Source organism: Esox lucius, chromosome 9 (genome assembly GCF_011004845.1).
Source record: "Esox lucius isolate fEsoLuc1 chromosome 9, fEsoLuc1.pri, whole genome shotgun sequence".
Classification (NCBI taxonomy): Eukaryota; Metazoa; Chordata; class Actinopteri; order Esociformes; family Esocidae; genus Esox; species Esox lucius.
The window spans coordinates 9,795,122-9,817,742 of record NC_047577.1 but is presented as its reverse complement, the minus strand read 5'-3'; the positions used below and the strand labels follow the sequence as shown (position 1 = coordinate 9,817,742).

The 22,621-nt window shown below is 46.4% G+C and overlaps 2 protein-coding genes across 4 annotated transcripts in view; one reads left to right on the top strand and one right to left on the bottom strand.

Annotated features, from left to right (window-relative positions):
* Nucleotides 1-3,499, bottom strand: part of pla2g6 (phospholipase A2, group VI (cytosolic, calcium-independent)) — an 11,102-nt gene extending 7,603 nt beyond the window's left edge. For 2 of the 3 annotated variants that reach the window (XM_029122576.2, XM_034294343.1), the window contains exons 1-6: nucleotides 3,413-3,499; nucleotides 2,233-2,456; nucleotides 1,807-2,019; nucleotides 1,280-1,460; nucleotides 362-549; nucleotides 1-78 (exon numbers count right to left, since the gene is read on the bottom strand). The exon at nucleotides 1-78 is cut by the window's left edge and continues 19 nt beyond it. In XM_029122576.2, coding sequence (XP_028978409.2) covers nucleotides 1-78; nucleotides 362-549; nucleotides 1,280-1,460; nucleotides 1,807-2,019; nucleotides 2,233-2,447 — 875 coding nt within the window. In that variant the 5' untranslated portion in view covers nucleotides 2,448-2,456; nucleotides 3,413-3,499. Of the gene's footprint in view, nucleotides 79-361; nucleotides 550-1,279; nucleotides 1,461-1,806; nucleotides 2,020-2,232; nucleotides 2,502-3,412 lie in introns of all 3 variants that reach the window. The other variant, XM_029122577.2, reaches the window with a different exon arrangement.
* Nucleotides 3,500-4,871: 1,372 nt separating this feature from the next.
* On the top strand, nucleotides 4,872-20,989 carry LOC105012188. Its single transcript, XM_013135244.4, has 11 exons — nucleotides 4,872-5,125; nucleotides 5,841-5,884; nucleotides 6,195-6,260; nucleotides 6,987-7,053; nucleotides 7,240-8,601; nucleotides 14,196-14,966; nucleotides 16,468-16,798; nucleotides 17,742-17,869; nucleotides 18,033-18,146; nucleotides 18,251-18,430; nucleotides 18,700-20,989. The coding sequence occupies exons 1-11, from the start codon at nucleotides 5,057-5,059 to the stop codon at nucleotides 18,946-18,948; spliced, it is 3,381 nt and encodes a 1,126-aa protein (XP_012990698.3). The 5' UTR covers nucleotides 4,872-5,056; the 3' UTR covers nucleotides 18,949-20,989.
* Nucleotides 20,990-22,621: the final 1,632 nt, after the last annotated feature.

Genomic DNA, 22,621 nt, shown 5'->3' with positions numbered 1-22,621 from the left:
TGCAGAGGGGTTCCTCCGTACAGGGCGTCTTCTGCTTGGAGCTGTGCGGGGTCTGCATTCAGGACAGCCTCACAACAACTGACAGAGAGATGCTTGGTCAGGTTTAGAAAGTCTGAGAATGACTATCTATTTGATCCATCTAGACTTTCAGCTCTGTAATCAAAGACAGGGCTGCCAGAGGTGGTGGAGCAGGGCAATATACCACACCCCCTTGTACCTTATTGCTCACATATACCACCGCTAAGTGTCAATCGGCATTCACGATTCAACGCACCGGTTTATAATAGCCGATAACCGCTCACCCGGATTCACGTAGCCAATCAGCCTTTTCCCGCAATTCCCTCTCAGACAAGGAACTCACCCCTTCTCGCTGTACTTCATTGCGGCGTGGATGGCGTAGCCTCTCCCCCCGATAATGTCACAGCGAGCCCCGCCCCCGAGGAGGGCATTGACCGCCTCCACCTTCCCGAGACGACAGGCCACGTGCAGGGGCGTCTCCCCGGCACCATTCAGCTCATTCACCCCAGCACACATCCTACTACACAGAGCCTAGGGAGGGGGGGGGGATAAAGGGGGCTGGTATTAAACCAGGTAAGTTACTGGAGAACCTATTTTCATTTCTTGAGGACAACCTGCCCAAAGGCATTTAAATGCAAAATAAGACAGATATAGATTTTTTGTCTCATATTACTTATGTTGCTTTGTACTATCTATTTCTATATAAGACAACAGGAAGATATATATCCTCCTGTTGTCTAGATAGAAAGATAGATACTGAACAAAATTATAACTGCAACACTTGTTTTTGCCACCATCTATCATGAGCTGAACTCAAAGATCTAAGACTTTCTACATGTACGAAAAAGGCCTATTTCTCTCAAATATTGTTCACAAATCTGTCTAAATCTGTGTTAGTAAGCACTTCTCATTTGCCGGGATAATCCATCCACCTCACAACCTGTGTGTGTGTGTGTGGTTGTACACACACTGAACAAAATTATAAACGTTCCACACACACAGGTTACACACAGGTTACACACAGGTTACACACAGGTTACTGTTGGAGTAGCAGATGTTAAGAAGTGAGATGAGGTAGAGGGGGTTCTTACCTAGAAGGGACTTGTAGATATTCTGCAGGGCACAGAGGCTGTTCTAAGGTGAACACACCACTCACCTGAACATCGGTACATCTGTTCTGGCCCTGGTCCTTGTCACTTATTACTATGTCACAGTACATGGACGTCTCATGTGTGTGTGTGTGTGTGTGTGTCATACACACCTGTATAATGATAGGAGAGTCTTGCTTGGCGGCGCTGTGCATTGGAGTCTCTCCATTCTTGTCCTTGACGTCTGTGCGAGCCTGGCACTCCTCCAGCAGGGCCCGCACGCAGCCCACGTCTCCCCGCTCACACGCCAGGTGCAACGGGGTCTGACCCAAGCCATCCCGTGCATTTATCTGGCTGGAGGGGGTGGAGAGTACATATCGTGAGGGACAGGTGGATGGCATCTTTTTCGCTCAAGCCCCAATCTCGGTTAACCCCGGACTAAAATGTCTGTTGCGAAAAACTGATGACGGGAAAACCCAAACACCAGAACTACTGCTGCTCATTAACCCACTAAAGCCATACCTTCCCAGCAGATTCAACAGTGCCAGTTGTCTTGGGCAGATCTACATAGACACATTACTCAAGCTATAACGCTCAATAGATAATATTTGATAACACACAATGATAATAACTTAATTACATGCTTACAACCACTGATAACATGTAACAGCCACTCCTTATTACACGCCTATAGCCTCACCTTTGGACATAGTTGTGCTTCAGGCATTCCTTCAGGCCAGTATCCACAGCAATGTGGGCGGAGCTCCAGTCGGGGTGGTTGCGGAGGCAGTCTACGATTGGCTGGATCACCTCTGGCTTTGGAAGGGGTAGGGTTTCGTAGAAGGGGCGGAGCTTGAGGGCATACTGGGGGAACCAGTTCAGGGCATCTGCCTCAGAACTGACCTGGAACAACCTAAGAGATTACCATTAGGGGTCAACTAAAGGTCAAAGTGGCTTCCCAATGAAAATAAATGAATAATATTTCATCCATCTGTCTCCTAACTCCAGGTTAGATGCTCCCAAAAACAATTAAACTGAATGTCACATTTCCTAAAGAGTTTAAGCAGTTTTTTGTTGCCGCAATAATCACTGATCTGGCTCTCAAACCTCCCTTCTTTCAAAATACCTCATGGCCGTGCTGGGTGTGTCAGGGCACATAAGCAGGCAGTCCCAGCTCTGGCAGGTGGTGTTCTTGTACAGCACCATGCGACCCTCCTCCCTCAGCCGGACTTTCCCCCCTACACTGTACTCGGACAGCTGCACTTCCCTGACCCGGTACGGGTTGGAGAAGAGGTTGGACACGGCGGACACTGTGTCCATGATTCTCCCAAAGAACTGCATGGTGGCGGCCTGGGTATGGAGAGGAGAGAGGGATAGCTTACAGGGGTGGATAAACTGAACGAGAGGGGGATTATTTTATTTTTTTTACAAGCAAGAAAAGGGGTTGGGGTTGAGAGAGGATGGGTAAAGCGAAAATGAAAGCGAGCAAATTGAGAGAAAGAGAAAGTAATTATAAAAGATTCAGATACATGAAAGACTTGAAACAGTCAAGACAGAGGTCGATGATTGATGTAACCGTTTTTTTATTTTTTTAAGATAATAGCCTATTTTCAAAACAACAATGATGCAGTTAGACCTGGGTCCAACAATGTTTTGGGGAGAACTTCTTTCCATACTGAAGTCCGGGTGCATTCCGTCCCACCCACTCGTGGTTTTCTTACAACATTTCTAGAAGTAGCATCGTATTAGCATGACTACGCACCCGGATAGTCAGCACAAATGATATGTTGATGGACTGGGTTTGATTCAGAGACGCCGACACAGTCAGAACAGCATGCAAAGGCTTGTACGGTCGATATGAAATCGCGTTGGCCTGCTTGAATTGCAAGTCTTGTGACACTGCATTATTCACGTTACCTACAAAGCACCCTTCATTGAGAACAAGCGGTGCCATTCACAGAATTTTCAACAGTTGCAAGCTTGTCAAAGCGTGTGACTTACGTCTTCGACCAGTATGAATACAGTTTGGCACTGACTGACAACATAGCTATTCAATTTAGCTGTCAAGACCACTTAGCCATACGGTCAGTACTACTGTAGAAAGTAATGGTCTTGACTTGCAGCGAGCTAACGTGACAGACCTACAGCCAAAACAACATAGCAATAGCAGTACAGCGGTATGGTATAGTAATACAATACACGCGTTTCTATAAACCATTGTGCGCAAGAAGTAATCATTGAATTCGGTTGTCGTTCTAGCAACTATAATCGGTTTAGTTGAGGAATTAGCTCATCAACGAGCTTACCTGCGTTCTATCTGCGACTCTTCACACTCAGTGACTGACGACTCTTGACTTAAAATCAACAACCGGCTTGCGCTCAAACAACCTTGCTGTTATGGTTGATCAACGTGAGCTGCACCAATCAGCAAATAAGCATTGGATGACGTATTGGTTTAAATTGGAAGCGGCACCATAGATGTAGACGTATGGGCGGGACACAGCGAGTTGCTTGATCGGATGTAGTCATGTAGTCATGTAGTCATGTAGTCATGTAGTCATGTAGTCATGTAGTCATGTAGTCATGTAGTCATGTAGTCATGTAGTCATGTAGTCATGTAGCCATGTAGCCATGCATTCCATGATGAGCCAGAACCCAACATGCTAATGATCTTTAGACTAGATGGAAGAGTGCCTACTACTGGCTCTTCAACACCACTGACATCTTGCCTAAGTACTCACCATTTGTTTGGTCAAATTTTACCATTTACTATTTTTATTTTACTGTAGGTCAATCTGGATAAGAACGTCTGCTAGAAATATTTTGCATATAGATGTCACATTACAGTATTTTAAATATGTTTTATACATGTTTATACATGTTTTTATAATCGAAATATATACTTTTTTACAGTTTTTATGTAGGTATATCTTTATTACATTCAATCTGGAAGATCTTTGGGGGTTCTAAAGGACTGCGGAACCTTAAAAACTATAAAATAAGCTACCAAACTACACCAGTGTTCCAGTCCAACTGCGCTCCTACTTGTCCACTTCCAGATCTGTTTGTGCTATCTTGCCATCGCATATCGTCACTGACACGCTTAACAACTGGGTTGCCAAACTGTACAGTTTACACTAAACCAAGAATTGAACCCGAGATTGCTGGGATCCCTACTTGAAACGAAACAATTGCTGTATATTCCCTTTCTAATGCCGTCTGTACCAATCCCTAATGTTATGAAAGTATATTCTAATATTCTACTTAGGGTTCCTTAGACACGAAAGGCGTTTTGTTGGAGCCATTTTCTTCCTGTAGGGTTGTTCTATCCACTCAATTAAATAGGAAAATTTGCCTGATATTAAATAATTATTTGGAGAAACCCATTTCGATTTTAGTATTCAGTATCATTTTGGCAATTTTGCAAACCATGGCCATGGCCAAACAATGACCCTGTGAGTTGACAAAATAACAGATCGCGGACCGGCTGGGTATTCAGGCAAAGCAAAAGACAATAGTTAAGTGCAATTAATGAGAACTCACGTTTATTTCCCCCAAAATCAACTAATGAAGAAGTGTATATCATCAGTGACATGAATCAAGTCAAATGTTTTGCAAAGTTCACACACAACGCAGAAAGACCACAAGTGCTAAACAATAAAGTAAAACAATGAAGTTCAATACTTCTATTCAACCTATCCGCATCCTCTCGAGAGCCTTTACGTTGCCAGGACGACCGAAAGGGGCTGGTGCTGACCCTGTCCACGTGATAGATAGCTCCTCTTCCTCGCTTCGGGGTGCTGCTGTCTGTTGCGGCTGACTGACAGATTTGGGGAAAGGGAAAGTGGTCTACCCTGGTCTTGCCGCTAGACAGTGGAGCGAGCTGGTTGTCTGGAGATTGAGAGAGAGAGAGAAAGGTAGAGCGAGAGAGGGGAGTCGGGCATTAGAAGATGGAGCTCTCTGCGGTCGGGGAACGCGTTTTTGCCGCGGAAGCCATTCTGAAACGGCGCGTTCGCAAGGTAAATATTCCATTACGCTGCCGCCGTTTTGTCGCTGAAGTAGTGCAAACGTGGGCTGGGGTCTCTGCCGCGTGCGTCGATGCCGAGACTCGGGGATCTATTTTTCCACCCAGTGACAACGGGGAGGCCTTGTGTTGTAGCTAGCAGTAAGGCGGATGCTTTACTAGCAAGCCGTTAAAGCTAACTGAGTAGCTAGCTAGGCTGATGTGTTTTGCTGTGGAAAGTCGTAAAAACATATAGCTAAGGTTACACAAAGCTAAGGAATCGGCGGCAGAAGAGAACGTAAACTTTAGTTAACTAGAAAAGCCAATATAAAGACGCGCCTGGTGTGCTTTTCTATGGAAATATGTACTTTGTCTTTTTTAAACTGCAATATTAAAAAGAGATGATTGCACCAATTTGCTGGCCTTCCAACACAGTTAACCTTTTGACTGCGTGTCATTACATTAGCTAGCTAACTAACCAGCTAGCTAGCAGTCAAATCCGTTTTCCCTCTCCGAATGACTTGTCCGGACCGTTGTAAATGATTCGTCATAATATACATATTTTATGACTCACCATTCTTATTGATCACTAATAGCTAACCAAACTCACTACTAATGTATTTTACCTTGCTTAATACCAAATACAGATAACGAACGCATTGTTTGGTCGTATATTTCAGATTATTCTGTTGTTAACTTACTGTAGTTAGCTTACTACTTTATTTTTGCAGGGTCGTCTTGAATACCTAGTGAAGTGGAAAGGATGGGCACTAAAGTAAGTGATTGCATTCCAAAAGTAGAACTTCATTCATTGTTTTAGCCAGCAAATGGTCATATACATTAGGTGATTAGCTATAATAATTATATAATAGCTACTCCATTAGTAGAACTGTGTGTTTACAATTGATTCTATCACTTCAAAATATTAGCCTAATATCCAGACCTGTTTTGTACTAACATTACTTTGTACCAAACATAAGGCATATGACAGAAGTACAAGGAGTGGAATGTTAACAGATGCAGACTGGTAACCAGGCTGTGAGGATATTTACATGAAATAATTGTGCTAGTTATTTCTGCTTCAGACACAGTACTTGGGAACCTGAAGAGAATATTCTGGATGACAGACTCATTGCAGGCTTTGAACAGAAGTAAGTGGAACAGTTAACATTATTTCTCAATCTACACATTTGTATTATTCAATTCTATAACAGCAAGGGATTTCTGATGCAGTGGGAACATTTAAAATGTAAACTTTACAGGATTAAATTATAGTTATATTACTGCATTAAGGCAGTCTCTCATGTTTTCTCTTTTCTATTTATAAGTCTGTTTGCTTCTGCCAAAACCACTTCAAAGCCCTGGTCAGCTAACAGAGATATTGTGTTTACATTGAACTGAAATGATCAAGGATGTGCGTGTGGGTTCTTTCCAGGCTTACTTAAACATTCATGCCAAACTGTTACTATTCAGCAGTTGCAGCTTTTTTTGGAGCCCTGTTATCCTGTCTGTCTGTTGGTCTGCATGGACCAAAAAAACTAAATAAATTCCCTGAAAAATTTAGATCCTCATCTATGTAAAAGAAAAGTGGCTGCTGTTTATGATGCCACCCATTCTTCTGATCTGCCCTCTAACTCGGAGGAAGTTTTCCAAGCCAAATGGGGGGCGTTACATGAATTAACTTCTCCCTCGGCTCACTTTAAATGTCGTAATGTAGGCTTAGCTTCTATTTTTCCAATAATTGGCTCGTTCCCAAATCAGCCTATCCCTGTCCATTGTCTCCTGGCAGGCTATGGTCGGGACAGGAAATTTTAGGAGAAATATAATGTGTTGACTTTGTTGCGTGATTAATTGTCTTTTTTTGTTGTTGTTCTCAGAGAGCGTGAGAGAGAACTACACGGGCCAAAGAAGCGCGGGCCCAAGCCCAAGAACCTGACGGCCAAGGTATTGTTTAGAATGTACGACCACACCTTTGGAAAAGTGTTCAGATTCGATTGGAAACCCCCCCCCCCACACACACACACACCGTTAAGGCCAAGCTTTTCCTGCCTGAAGTAATTGTGTTGAGTTTCTTCCTTTGATATTGATTAACAACGGTCACAATCCTTTCTGTCTTTTACCTCCCCTCAGGCTCGTAGGGAGGCCACAGCACGAGCCCCGCGCTCCACGTCTTCCTCTTTTCCCCGTGCCCCTCCATCCTCCCCCTATCCGTCTCTGCCCTCCTCCTCATCCTCCGCTCCAGCGCCCTCCCCTAAACTCAACTCCCTGGCGGCAACGCACAAGCTGAAGAAAGACATTCGCCGCTGCACAAGTATGTCCCGCCGCCCCCTGCCCCGCCCCGACCCGTCGGCCGCACCCGGAACCTTCTCTGGGCCCGGCGGGTTCTCCTCGCGCCCCCCTGTCTCCCCCTTTTCAGAGACCGTCCGCATCCTCAACCGCCGGGTCAAACCCCGCGAGGTGAAACGGGGTCGCATCATCCTGAACCTTAAGGTCATCGACAAACCGGGAAGTGGAGGCGGAGGGAGGGGCGGGGCTAACAGGAGGGCGCCCTCCAGCTCGGTGTCCTTCCCGGGGGGTCGCCAGAACCTCCCCTCCCGGAACAGGATCATTGGGAAGAGAGGTGGAGAGGCTCCCTACCGGCCCTTCCAGCCCATGCTGGGTTTCCCCATGTACGGGAAGCCTTTTGGGCTCCAGTGTGGCAGTCCTGGGCCCCTGCACATTTCACAGCCGACCACGGGCCCCAGTACAGCAGCCCCAGGGGCCACCGGGGAAAGCAACACCCAGTCAGCCCACTCTTCTGTGGGGTCTTGCTACCAGCCGCCCCCCTCTCCCTCCAGATCCAGTGGATCAGAGGCCATCCCCGCTCAGAACGAGCTTGTCCCTGCTGGACATCAGGCCCAACCCGCCCCCGGGGCCTCTGCCTCCGGGTCGGTTCCAGGCACCGGCCCCCATGTTTTGGCCTCTGCCTTCTCCGTTCAGTCCAGCAGCCAGCCGCCAGAGGTCCAGAAGAACACTAACCAAAAACCTAATGTCCTCTCCTCGTCCCCGTCTCGTTCGTCCGGCTCCACCTCGTCCTCCTTTGAGGAGGATGATGATTATGACGGTGATGCCCTGGACCTTTCCGCGACACAGGACGGCAAAAGGAAGCCTCACCGCTGCGGTCGTCAGAGACGGCAACCGCCCTCCGAAAGCACCTCCATGCCTCTCCCCAGCACAGCGTCCACCCCACTGACCTCTGACCCGAAGAGGGTCCCTGCCGAGGGCGACCCTGACTGGCATCCGGAGATGGCGGCAAGCAGTGCCAACGTGGTTGTCACCGACGTCACGTCGAACCTCCTCACTGTCACCATCAAGGAGTTCCCCTCTCCCTCGTCCCAACCTCCATCCCCCTCCTCCACCTCCGCTGCCTCCCCCAAACCCCCACACCCTGAAGAAAGCACCTCCTCCTCAGCCCCCGCTGCCACCACTAAAGAAACCCCCCAGGCTAAGTCATAGGAAAAGATTCAGGAAGTAGCCTGGATCCCAGGCCTACTTTTGCTGTCTTTTGCCTTTATGGGTGTTGTCATACAGGAAGTGCCAAAACAGCACAAATAGATCTGGAAGCAGACAATAGAAGATTTAATTTCTTAACAATACCTAAGTCCATAATAATAAAATTCTGCCCCCTTTAAAAATATATAATCTTATTACAGGCCCAGCCATTGAATAAGGAATCAAAGAGTGTTATTTTTTTGAACAGAATTGTACAGAGCTAAAAGCAGGGTCTGTAATTATCTCAATACCGCCTGATTTCCACTGAGGATTCATAAAGTATATTAGTTTCAGCTCATGTTGGATTATCTGGAGTCTGGCAAATAGATGCCTTCAGTCATAATAAAGTTAAACATAATTCAGTCTTTATTGTGCCTGTAGGGACTCTCATACAACCAACAAATAGCAGTTTATTATTAGTTTATCTTGATGCCCAGTTGTTTCATTGTAAGTCTAACTGTTGAAGTTTTTAACGAGGTGATTAAGATTTTGCACTTGCTTTGTTGAATTTTGGTTGTATGGCATTTCTACATTAAGATAACTGGCAATGCACTTGACTGCGTAATTGAAGACAACCAAATTTTACATAATTTTCCTTAGCTATCCACATGTGAATTCAGTATCTTTTTTCTTTGCTATTGTGAATGCACAGGCATATATATTAGTATATATATTTATAAGGCACGCACAACGTTAATTAAGCTCCATTAATAATAGAAGTGGATGACAAAAGCATTGGAAGTTAAGTTATTGCTTTTCTCATCGCCATGTCACAATGCCTGCCTTTTTTCATCTTGCTGTCACATTCAATATTCCAGAATGTTCGATATTCCGGATTTGTCAGTATTCCGGAACGTCTGTCAAGACTCTAAACTGACGACTCTCTCCGAGTATTTAAGCTGTGGACTGCATCAAGGATGTTTAATGATGGTGATAACGAAATGTAACCTGTCCGCCACGTACGCGTCCGATCATTTTGTCTGTACCTCCCTGAAAGATTCTCTCTCGGTTCAGTCCTTTAAGTGACCTTCTGAACCAGTTGATGTTGGTGTTACAATGTTTTCCTGGTCCCGGATCTGTCCATTCTCCTGGTGCTACCCCAGTTAGTTTGTGGGCCCCGGTCCCTAGCGCCCCACCCTTTCCATCTGGTGTATTTGTAAATGAGAAGGGTATTTCAAACCAAGCATGTGTTGCCTTACAGCTGCTGATCTATGACTCCACTGCATCTCCTCCGTATGCTGTGTTAGATAGGTGGTCATTGTCGTCTTTGATATTATAATAATGCCCATCGGAATGCAAACGTTCTGATCGAAACGTATTCCCTTCACTGTCATTGGTTACGCTGGTAGATTCTCTTGGATGTCATTCGTTAAATCTTTAGATTCTATTGGCTGTCATTGGTTAATCCCGTAGATTTTCTTCACTCTGGTTTGTTATATCTTAAGGATCCATTCTGTTATTGGTTAAATCAGAAGATTTTCTTGACTGTCAATTATGGAGTTATTTATTTTGGGCGTCCATTGCAAATGTTTTGCCCTGGGTGAAGGTTAATTCGTTTTGATACCGAGCAACCTCCCAGATTTGAGCTGGGATACCCAGTTCTGTCTGACGGGTAAAGTTGGGTCAAAGCTGAACTGATATAATTAGCATTAGGCGTATGGATCAGGATTTGTTTTTCACCACAGTGTCCCAATAAAAAAAATAAAAAATCTGGATGATGCACCCTGTTTCCCTTTCGACAGCACGTTGAGCAGTGTGGATCCTGTTTGGGGAGGTTTGGAGTGCTCCGCCATTGTGTTCATAGCCTGGTTCACCCTGGGATGGATTTTTAGGACTGCCTCAATGGCTAAGCCAATAGATTCTCTTGACTGTGTTTGGCTAATCCAGTATATTCTCCTGACTGTGTTTGGCTAATCCAGTAGATTCTCTTGGCTCTGATTAGTTAAGCCATTAGATTCTTGTGACAGTCCAAAGCCAGTTGAAGAAGTTGACTTTAAGGTGATGTTTTGACAGCGTATGTGGATTGGGCGACTTTCTATAAAGGGGTAGCACAACTTGAAATAGTGGCCTAGTTAAATACCAAACAGGGCTCTAGATTTATTCTGTTTCTTTCACTCTTTTTCCTTTTTTTGTTAAACGTAATTTCAATGAGCCAAGTCCTTGGCACTTAATGTAATGACAGAAACGGACCCGACGAATCAAAGATATTTTTGTCCTTGTAAACACACCGTTTTAGAGGAAGAATGTGAATTTATTTTGAGGGCTTTTCCTGGTGGACTTATGATAGTTTTCAGAATTTTCTTTAAGCATAATATTCTATGCTTTACCTTTTAATAATTGTCATTGTTGTTTTGATAAATGTCCAATATGGGTTTGGTAGGAATGGAAACCCCCTGATTAAATGAACTATAAATGTGTCAAGACTGCAGTTTGTCTCGTAATATTGGTAATATGAATTATGTACATTGATGGTAATAATAATGATGATGATGCTAATGTTGATGATAATGTAATGATATTGACAACAATAATGTGGATGATAATGTAATAATGTAACTGAAGCATGTTTTGCAAACCCTTATTGTACAGGTCATGTGAGAAATGTCATGTTAACGTTTATTGGTTTGTTCGTTGTCGCTTTTTATGTGTGTGGGTTTTCCTGTACGAGGCTTTTAATAAAACCACCTCACAGCCAGACCCTTTTGTCATTATCTCTTTGGTTGTTTTACAGCTTAGCCCTGCCATATGTTTCCATTACCCTTGTCTCTGCTTCTCGCTGTGAGTCAATATCTTCGTAGGATCTGAAATCTGATGGACAGGTATCAGCGCCAAAAAGTGATAGTAAATGGTTTAGTATGTGCGTTACATTGTGCCCCAATTCTTGCTGCAAAAACTGTAAGTAAGAATGACAAAATCAGCCACTTCCTTCCAATAACAGATGTTCAAAACTGGCGATCTTTGGTTTCGTTGGTGTTAATATGTTAAAATTGGGATGGGCATAATGATAATGCCACCACCAAGCTAAACCATACGGATGGTATTATCCAGGTGAGGAGCTTTCGCCTGACGTAGAGCTTGGCATCCAGGACAGATATTTTGTGTTGGTGTTAGTATCCTTCTCCTGGAGTGTCTCCTTGCCCCCCCCACACACTAAAGGCCTAATTGATGGAGTGCCCTCGGGGTGGTTGTCCTTCTGACAGGTTCCTCCATCTCCGCAAGAAACCTGCGTGGTTACTTGGTTTGGATGGTCAGCAAGAGGAACAGTCTTGGTGTTTCTAAGCTTCCACCGTTTCGCCATGTCAGAGCTTGCTGTGCTCCTGGGGACTTTGAATGCTATAGCAATGTTTCATAACCTTCCCCCGAATTATGCCTCAACGCAATGCTATCTCGGAGGTCTGTAGAGATTTCCTTGGACTTCATGGCTTGTAGGACCTTGTAGAGTGCCTCTCCAAACCACACCTGTCAGGTGGATTATTTTAGCAAAGCAGAAATGCTTGCTGACAGACATGTACATAGAATTTTAGAAACATTTAGTTTTTTGTACGTTTGGGATTTTTTTTGTTTCAGCTTATGAAACATATGACCGATGCTAAACCTGATGAGTTCATAATTTTGTTTATTTTGGTGCTGGGAATAGAGAACGAGCTCAGATCATTAGGTTTGCAGTTCCACGTTTGTCCACAGGATGGCATGGTTACATATCTATACTTTTAGTATATATGTTGACCCTTGTTTCGCCAGTTCCGCTGACTGATCATAAACCATTAAACTGAAGCATACAGTCTTGTTCAGGGATGACTATGTTAACATCACATAGTCATACACAGGCAGGATTGGAATGTAATTGCATGATTGGGTCCATTGTTGTGGTTCCAGCATTTTCACAGACTTCATCTGTCACCATCAAAACGCAGATGTTGAGAGACAATGTTAAGTAGTATCTGTGGACACTGGACACGCTGCTATGAGCTCGGATGCACCTTTCTCTTTCCATTATCTATATGCCATGTTTATATTCCTCAAATTCTCTTCCCCTCCCAACCTCAAGCCAAGCTCTGGATGACCTTCATCCCCTGATGTGTCCTCATCCCTTCTCTCACCACCCTCCCATCCCTACTCCCTTCTCACCCCCTGCTTTGCTCTGGCCAGCCTCCCATGGTGGCTTATGGTGTTAGCCAAAGGGAATGCATAGCGGGACTGCTGCCACTCCATTTTGGGGAGGGCTGACCCACTGGCCCAGATGTTAGACCTAACATTAGTTAAGTCAATCACACGGATCATAATAATACTAACTACTACTACTACCACTACTACTACTACTATTACTACTACCACTACTACAGCTACTACTTCTTTCACTACTACAACTATTTCTGCTACAACTACTAACTACTACTACAAACTACTAGTACTACTAATACTAACTACTACTACTACTACTACTAACTACTACTACTACAACTGCTACTATTACGAACTACAAATACTACTACCACTGCCACTACTACTACTACTTCTACTACTTCCACTTGTACTAATACTTCTACCACTACTATTACTACTACTAATACCAATAATGCTACTACTACCACTACTACTACTGCTGCTATTTATACTAACTACTATTACTACCACTACTACTACTACTACTAATGTTGCTAGCACTACTACTAATACTACGGATACTAGTGCTACGGCTAACAAGGCCTCGCCAGGAAACCTGGGCCCCCTGAAATGCGATACAATGCATGGGCCCCCTCACTAATACACAGCATTGATGTTATCACGATCAGTGGGCCCTGCCAAACCAAGAGGCCATGAACCATACCCACCCTTCCTTACATTAGCCACTGCCCTGACTGCTCCTACTTCTAATACTGCTTCTAAGGCTTATTTGTTTCGTTTGGGAGACTACAGGTGTGATGCTCTGTCTGTCTGTCTGTGTGTGTGTGTGTGTGTGTGTGTGTGTGTGTGTGTGTGTGTGTGTGTATACCTAATCAAAAGGCTAGCCTGTGCACACGTGCACTTCACTCACACACACAAACACACACTCGCTATAATAGACGGTGTTTGTAATGAGAGCAAATTCCTCACCTCCGAGTGAGGCATCCACACCCTCCCCTCTCGTCTGTCTCTCCGCCTCCTATAGCACTGTCCCCATAGTAACTATGGACGGAGGAGAGAAGAGGAGCGGAGCTTAGCAACAAGGGTAGAGCGAACGTCTATCGAGAAAATCAACAGATCATCTTTATTTTTACATTTGTTGAGGGCGGAAAAATACGACAGGCGCGTCTGACAACTGCAGACGTACATTTTCTGTTCCTAAGAGGTGTTATTTAGATATAGACTAGAACATAGGCTTAGGGCCTGCTCGCTGTATTTAATCAGATAAAGAAGCAGGTAGATTAATCATCTGATAGACTATCGAAGAGCGGATTATGAAATAGCCTGTTTTGAAATGTACAATATTCATATTTCTACACTGTGAAGGGGAAACGGATTTTTCCCCCAAATCCAATCTATCGTTTAAACGAAATTTAATCTTAGACGTGTAATCTATCGATTGCTTTAGCCCATCTTGCCGCGTTGCCGCTATGAAGTTCATAGTGGTTTTGGTTGGGGCTGGATCCGTGGTCTTCCTTGGCGTAGTAATCTGCATCATCGCCAGTGTATACCCGCGAAAAGCTGCTGCGCCCCAGGACCTATCCGACAACGCGACGCTGACCGCGGAGTCCCTGTTGCAGTCCGGCTCCATCGCGCACGCCGGTCCCCTGGGCGCTCTCCATGGTTCTGAATCCTACGAGGAAGGCGGGAGAGGCGGCATGGGTCTCGGGTTGGGGGGACCTTCTGCTCTCAATGAGCTCAGACCAGGCGATGTGACCGGTGGTGGTGGCGGCGCGCCGAAACAATTCAGCTTCAGCCGTCTCATCTGCACCCCGATCCCTGCCGGAGAATGCAAGCCCAAGAGCCTGAAGCAGCAAGCGGACGACCCCTCGCTTTACGGCGACGACTCCGAGGACTGGAGCTATCTTCGAACCACAGCTGATGAACTCCGGCAGACTGTGGTGCAACAAAACGACCAGATCCTAATGGATCAACGGACCATCCGTGAACTCACGGGGAAACTGTCGGAGTGCGAGAGCGGCCTGGAGGAGAGCGCTCCTGGGCCCTCCGAGCGGAGCCTGGGAGTATGGGTGGGCAACCGCCGCCTCATGGCCGGGGATGATGTGAGCTCGTCCGCGGCGGTTCAGCTGCAGACCGCGAGGGCAGTGGAGGAGCTGGAGAGGGCCATTCTCAATCTGAAGGATCGCATTGAGAAACTGGAGGTGGGTTGTGCGAATACCTAGTAGCCTTAAATTTACCTCAATAGCTAAGTATACATGCTCTATATGCTCGGCACTTGTTTTGATTGGCTTCGTAGATGCTTCAGTATTTAAAAAAAAAACTTTTGATTATCTCTTTAAGTCTGTTAGCTCGGCTAATACGGTCCTATGCACCGTTTAGTTTTCAAGGGACATATTATTCAATAGGCCTAACAGATGGCCTGCTTTCAAACACTTACACTTACAGAAGATAATTTACAGTAATAGCGGACACGATATAGCCACAAATGGTTCCTCGAAACACAAACAAAGATCGACAGACACATTACACAACCAATGTAATGTGTCTCGACCTTATGCAACAGATAGGCTAGGCTACGAGAAGGCTTCCTAAACTCAGACCTGGGCCTTTGGTTGCACGTTTTAGTTTTTGCTATAGCAAAACTCTTGTGATTGTAGTGATCAAAGCTTGATCAACATGGTCACTACTTGCATCGGCTGTGCACTTACTGCAGCAACAACCAAAATGTTCACTCCCAAGACGCCTTTTGGAAAATCCAAAGCAGAACCATCCGCTGAATAGGCCTTCTAATTCTAGAACCCCCCACAACCAGATCCTCATGGTTCTAGAATCAACTAATGGCATTGATGAGTGTGTTGACTTAAGGAACCCTCCCTCCCTCCGGCTCATCAATCTGATCAGTCCGTCCACCCAACCAACGACTTTCAGCCCCTTTCCCCAGGACCATTACATGAGCATGCACTTCCTTCCTCACACGCTAGGGGAGATCTTGTCCTGCTGCCCCACCCCCACCTCTGCATTCATACACATCAATAAAATATGAAGGGATGCTGGCAGAAGAGAGGAGAGGGACCTTGAGAATTGGATCTTGTGTGTGTTTGTGTGTGTGCGTGTGTGTGTGTGAGTGTGTGTGTGTGTGTGTGTGTATGTGTGAGTGAGTGAGTAAGTGGATGTGAGACGAAGAGAGAAACAGAGGGAGGAAGAGACACAGTGAGAGAGTGAGGAAGACAGACAGAGCCTGTCAGTAAGCCAAAGCAAAGCTGTTTTATAGCTTCAGACAGCAGCATCTCTTCCTGACTACAGGGCTTCAAAGATACTGCACTGTCCAGTAAGTGTGAATGTAGAGGCCGTAGGTGTCCGTGGACCAAATCTCTTCTCACAGCCACTCTCCTTCATTCCCTCGCCCATGTCCATCCTTCCCTCTGTCGTTTCCTTTCGCTCTCACCGTCGTTCTTCCTTACTTCCTGGCTCTCACCCAGGACCGCCCTTTTCTCCCGTTCCTCCCCCACCCATTTGTAACCTCTCTCTCCCTAACCCTCGTCTGTCCGTTCGTTGCCCCGTTGGACCCTCGACGTCCAGCTCCTCCCTCCACTCAGCCCACTCATGCCGACTACGCGAGGGTGTGCACTGGACAACAGCGTCTGCTGAATAATGTAAATGTGAACCCCGCGCTAACATCTTTCTCTCCTTCTCCCTCCGCAGCTGGAGATCGGCCCCGCTGCCCTCAACCTCTCCATTGAGACTCCTCCTGCCAGCGCCGGTGTGGGCGTGAGCACGGGCGTCGGCGCTAAAGTTCAAGGGTCGGCACCGACAACAGGGGGCGGCGGTGCCTCCACGGGCGGGCGGAAGGCTCCCGCGGCTCCCGCGAGGGGAGGGGGAGGCCCCTGGAAGAATCTGGAAGGCGAGCTGGAGAGGAAGATTGAGATGCTGGAGAAAGAGAGGAAGGCGCTCAGGAAGGAGACCCAGACGAGCCACAAGCAGACGGACCAAGGGATTGACACACTGCAGCACCGCATCGCAGAGCTGGAACAGAGTGAGTGGAGAGGGCAGTGGGGCAGAAGGGAAGAGGGGCTGAATATGGAGAACTTGAAGCAGTGGAGGAGCAGAGGCAGTAACAGAGAAAGCCCAATTATAAATACCAAATCCCAATTGTTTGATTACTATTATCATTGTCACTGCCTGCATCATGGCCAGGGGATTGATACCACCACATCCAAACAGATGTAACAGGAGGAGACAATGGAAGGCGGGTAGGGGGTAGAGGAGGACATGGAGGAGAAGGTGGAGGGAGAGTAGAGGATAGAGGAGGACATGGAGGAGAAGGTGGAGGGAGAGTAGAGGTTTTAGGAGGACATGGAGGAGAAGGTGGAGGGAGAGTAGAAGATAGAGGAGGACATGGAGGAGAAGGTGGAGGGAGAGTAGAGGGTTGAGGAGGACATGGAGGAGAAGGTGGAGGGAGAGTAGGGGGTTGAGGAGGACATGGAGGAGAAGGTGGAGGGAGAGTAGAGGGTTGAGGAGGACATGGAGGAGAAGGTGGAGGGAGAGTAGAGGGTTGAGGAGGACATGGAGGAGAAGGTGGAGGAAGAGTAGGGAGTTGAGGGACAGATGATGTGAGGGGAGAGAGAATGTCATATGTCCTGCAGGAAGAGAAAAGCGAGCGATGCAGAGATACAGATTTACTACAAGTGCAGAGACAGACTAAGCAAGAGTAAAAGAGAAGAGCGAGAAATCATGGATAGCAATGAGAAGCAGCTGACTGGCTCCGCCAGCCCTCCTGGTATATTTAGGTACTAAATTCAAAGACACAACGCCCTTCACGCCTGTATCTCCACACACCTCCGCACTACGTCCACGCGGTCTCCTCTTCCCCACGAGGACCCTGGCATCTGTTCAACATCTCTCCTTCTCTTCCTCTCTCTTCCTCTCTCTCCCTCCTCTCCCTCCTCTCCATCCTTCTCTCCTCCTCTCGGCGTCAGGTCTAACGGAGGACAGCTATCCCGACGGCTATGTCCTGTCCTTCCCCATCAGGACCAACTACATGTACGGTCTGCTGCGGAGAGAGATGCCTGAGATGTACGCCTTCACAGCCTGCGCCTGGCTTAAGGTGTGTGCGTGTGCGCGTGTGCGCTCGTGCGTGCGTGCGGCTCAATTGGAAGAGTGAGATGCTTGCACGATGCATCCGCACGATGACATGATGACATTCCGGCTCGCAGAGTAAGTCACACCGAATGAACAGCTCTCAACTGGCTGTTGTCCTGTGGTTTTAGGTTAAAGAGGGAGGCATTGGTACCCCCTTTTCCTACTCTGTTCCGGGACAACCCAACGAACTGGTTCTGCTGCAGGGTGTTCACAACCCAGTGGAGCTGCTCATCAATGATAAGGTAGTGTGTTGGGGTCTTACCACGAGTAGCAAATTCGTTATTTGACTGTATTTTGAGGGGGAACTGGGCTAATCTGACTTGTCACTACCGTCCCTCGCCCCCAGGTGGCGCAGCTTCCCCTGACCCTGGCCCAGGGCGTGTGGGAGCACATCTGTGTCAGCTGGACCCTGAGAGACGGCGTGTGGAAGGCCTACCAAGGGGGGAAGCAGAAGGGCCGCGGAGAGGGGCTGGCAGCGTGGCACCCCATTAAGCCAGGAGGAGTCCTCATTCTGGGGCAGGAGCAGGTGGGTGAGAGGGGGCTGAGGTCTGGAGGGCCGGTGAGTCCACAGCTCCTTACGTAGGAACCAACCCGGAGAGGAGACAGATTTCTCATTAGCTGGATAAAGTTGTTTCGAGCTGTTGACGTGACTCCTCTGACTGACGTGGCATTTCCTGTGTGGGACACCCTAGGATGTGATCGCATGTGTAGTTCATAACTAGTCTGTGTAGAGTTTGTCATAATGGAATGAACATTAGTAGTTGTGACAACGACATGTCATGTCTCCTCCTGCAGGACACCTTAGGAGGCCGTTTCGATGCCTCGCAGGCCCTAGTGGGGGAGCTGTCCCAGTTCAACCTGTGGGACAGGCTCCTGAAGCCCGCGGAGGTGTCCGCCTTGGCTGCCTGTTCCTCGGGTAAACTGGGCAACGTGGTCCCCTGGACCGACCAGGACATAGAGGTCTACGGAGGAGCGACCAAAGAAGCTGTGGACCCCTGCAACCAGCCCTCCAGGGTCAGCGCCGTGTCCAGACCCAAACAGTGAGGTGAAGGAAGTCATTGAAAACGGGTCCCTAGGTCGTTTGAAAGGGGAGCCGCTCAATTATGTGAGAGAGTTTCGTTGTCTTGTGCTCCTCCCGAGAGGGATTTCAAGGTGTTTTTGGGAAGGGGTCATGTGATGTTTTTAGTTGTGTTAAAGTGCTTTTTTTTTTTTTCTTCAAAGAGAGGTTGTTGCGGCGTGCCGAAGGTTTTCGGAGAGGAGGTACTTTAATGAGAAAACACTTGGTGTGTTTTTCTCTTTGATTTTCACGCCACACCAAATGTGTTAACAGTGCTCCACCTGTTCAGAACCGCTGATTCACTTGACCTCTGTGTCCATGGGAGGAAATAGTAAGGTAGAGAGGTACAGCTTTTTTCTACATTCAGGGCGCAATTCAGTCAAACCCACAATTCAGTATTTACACCGTAGCTAATTTAGCTCTGATCAAATAGACTCAAAGACTGGTCCGGGGTAATGTATGAAAACCTACAATTACTACCAGACCGGTTTTGGATACGGTATAAAAACTGAAAAGGACTACCAAGCTGGTGTTGGATACGGTATAAAAACTGAAAAGTACTACCAAGCTGGTGTTGGATATTGTATAAAAACTGAAAAGTACTACCAGGCTGGTGTTGGATATTGTATAAAAACTGAAAAGTACTACCAGGCTGGTGTGGGATATTGTATAAAAAATGAAAAGTACTACCAGACTTGTGTTGGATATTGTATAAAAACTGTAAAGTACTACCAGACTTGTGTTGGATACTCTATAAAACTGAAAAGTACTACCGGAATGAATCTTTTCACCGGTATCCTTTCACTTTTTACAATTCAGAGAGGGAATGGGATGGATAGGTTAAACAAAGACACAGCCTGAACATTTCCTGGGTGGGTTTGAATGAATCCCGTCCCTAAACTGTCTGTCAGAGAAGAAACAGTGAAACTCAGTTCTTGTTCTAAGCCGACTCAGTAAGCGCTTACACACAGACGGCCTCGTCTTGTCTCCTGCTGTATGAAGCTTGTGTTTCTTCTTCCAACAAGGCGATTTTGTATTGTATTTGGGGATGCTATGACTGGTTCTAAATGTTGCTACAGCCGAATGTTAAAAGTTAGGAACTGTCTTTTCACTGTTTTTTTTGGTACTGTGTATTCAGTTGATATTAGTTTTGCAGTGATGTTATTGTTGTGAGTGTGTGTTATGTACTTTAAAAACTCCAGATAATTGAGACCCATCCCTCCCTTCCAGCTTTGACTCACAAAAACTCCAATGTGGCATCTAGAGTTGCCATATTGCACCACGCTGATGTGACACTTGCACTGTGACTTGCATTGCTTTGTCATTGCAAGGAACAATGCATTTCACAGTGTTACGACGGTAAATAACCACTAATATTTGGTTATGAACATAAATAGTTGTGAATGAAATGGACTTCTGAAATGTAAAATGGCTACCACTTTAAATTCTAAACTCCATGTAGATAATATCGTGTTAATCGTGTTGGTACTGATAACACGACGGACACCTGATAAACTCCGGTTGACCTCTGACCTGTGCTCACGTTTATGAATGTAAACCCGATAGAATGGAATGTATGCATGAGAAAAACGCCTCAGTGAACGTGTATTCACCTTTACACCGTGACAAAAATAACTCTCGTCAGGGTGAGGAGACGGGACGTTGTGACAATGGGGTGAAAGGTCAAAGGTGAAGTGAAGGAAAGTGGACCACAACAATTGGTTGCCCCGTCGCCGTGGTTTTACCCATTTCGGCCCCTCTTCACCATTGACATAATGGTTGTGAAGTGCCTGTCTGGGTTTGCACGCCCAATACAAATGTAACATGTATTTTAGCCTCCTTCATTCTCTCTTGCTTGCACTATCTCATCTTTTTTTCTCTCTGTCTCTCTGTTGTCTGCTATTGGTTATGATGGTAACCAGCTGTGATGTCAGTGACTGTCATGCTTGTTCCTCTGCACCTCCGTGGATCTCCTATGATATTGTGACAATATGTGGATGACTAAATAAAATGGTGATGATGACATAATGTGTGTGTTTGGGGCGCTCGTGTGTTATCCAAGCCTACAAGTGTGTGTGAGTGTGTGTGTGTGTGTGTGTCCCTACTAAGATAGTAAAAACTGATAAATTGGTCCCAACAAGGATTTATAGTCGGACCCCAACTAGGAAAGAAAGGACACCTGGTTAAGGTGGTTGGTTTAGGGAAAACATGTACAATTAGTGTTGGAATTGAGGTTGATTTCACCTTCAGGCATTACAGTTTAAGGTTCAGGGGATAGTGAATATGGATTTCTAATATCCTGGTCCCCACAAGAATAGAAACACCAATCTGTGTGTGGGAGGTGGTGTATGCGTATGTGTGTGGGAGTTGGCGGGTGGGTTTGTGGGTATGTATGGATGTCTAACTTGTACAATGAGAGCTCCTCTTTTTGGACCAAAATGTATTCCCATTAAAAATACCCTTCTCTCTAACCCCTGACCCTTACCTTAACCCAGAGCCTGTTGAGGACCAACTACACATCCTCACTTCACCTCATTCCTTGTTTTACGCTGTGGCAGTTTAGCTGATGCGGTCATCCGGAGGTACTCGCGTACACTACTGATTGTATACCCTCACATTTACTACCTATGAGATAACTGGAAGCTTGGGATGATTGGCTGGCCATGATCACATGACAGATCAGCTACGGGTTACTATGCTTGAGGGGACCTCTGGTCACACACACACACGCACGTGTAGTGTATTATGGTCACATGCAGCCGTAGCCCCTCTCCCTCTGAATAATACATAGATCCTAATTACATTTCCGTCACTCTTCTTTCACATCTCTCCCTCCTCTCTCTCGTTCCCTGAATATCTCATCCGTCTTTCAACACACCCGCTCCATGCCTGTCTCCATCCCTGTCCCTCTTTCACGCTTTCCCTCCATCTCTCCATCCTTTTCTCCATCAGTATCCCCCGTCTCACTATCCCTCCTCCCATCCTGTCTGCGGCATTCTCTCTCGTTTGGTCTCTCCATTCCCCTCATTCAAACCTTCTTGGCTCTCAGGCCCATTAATATTGATATTCACACCATGACCTCCAGACTTCCTCGTCACTTCTTCCTGGTTAGATTCTAATCTATTTCTATCTTTAGTTGCTCATCATTTCCATTCAGCCTGCCCGCCTAATGTATTTTCTTCATTTCCACGTTTTGTTCTCTCCTGGACTTGGCCCATTAGTTCTAATGTTGCATCCCCCCACACACACCTCCATCTGTCGCTCTCTCTCCAGCAGTCGGCCTGTCACGACCTGTTCTCCGTAAAGGCCAAAAGAAACAACACTTTGTCTTTGATGGTTACATTAGTCACCGTCACTCTTTGAAATTCTGAATGTTCGTGGCTATAGACAGAGTCCTACACACATTTAAACCAGGGCCCTGGTCACACGTTTTTTACCAAATAGGGAATCGGAGACCACGTGCTCTGCACACAACGTCTACACTGTGATGTCCCTCTTCCTCTCATCGGATCCCTCTCGCCCCCTCTCCTCTCGGTTGTCTCTCTACCCATCGTCCGATCTCTCTATCGTCATCTCTCCTCTGCTTTTCTTTAAACACAGTTGGTTTCTCTGTTGTTCTTTCCCATCTGTCAGACACCTCTCCTCCCCCTCTCTCTCTCT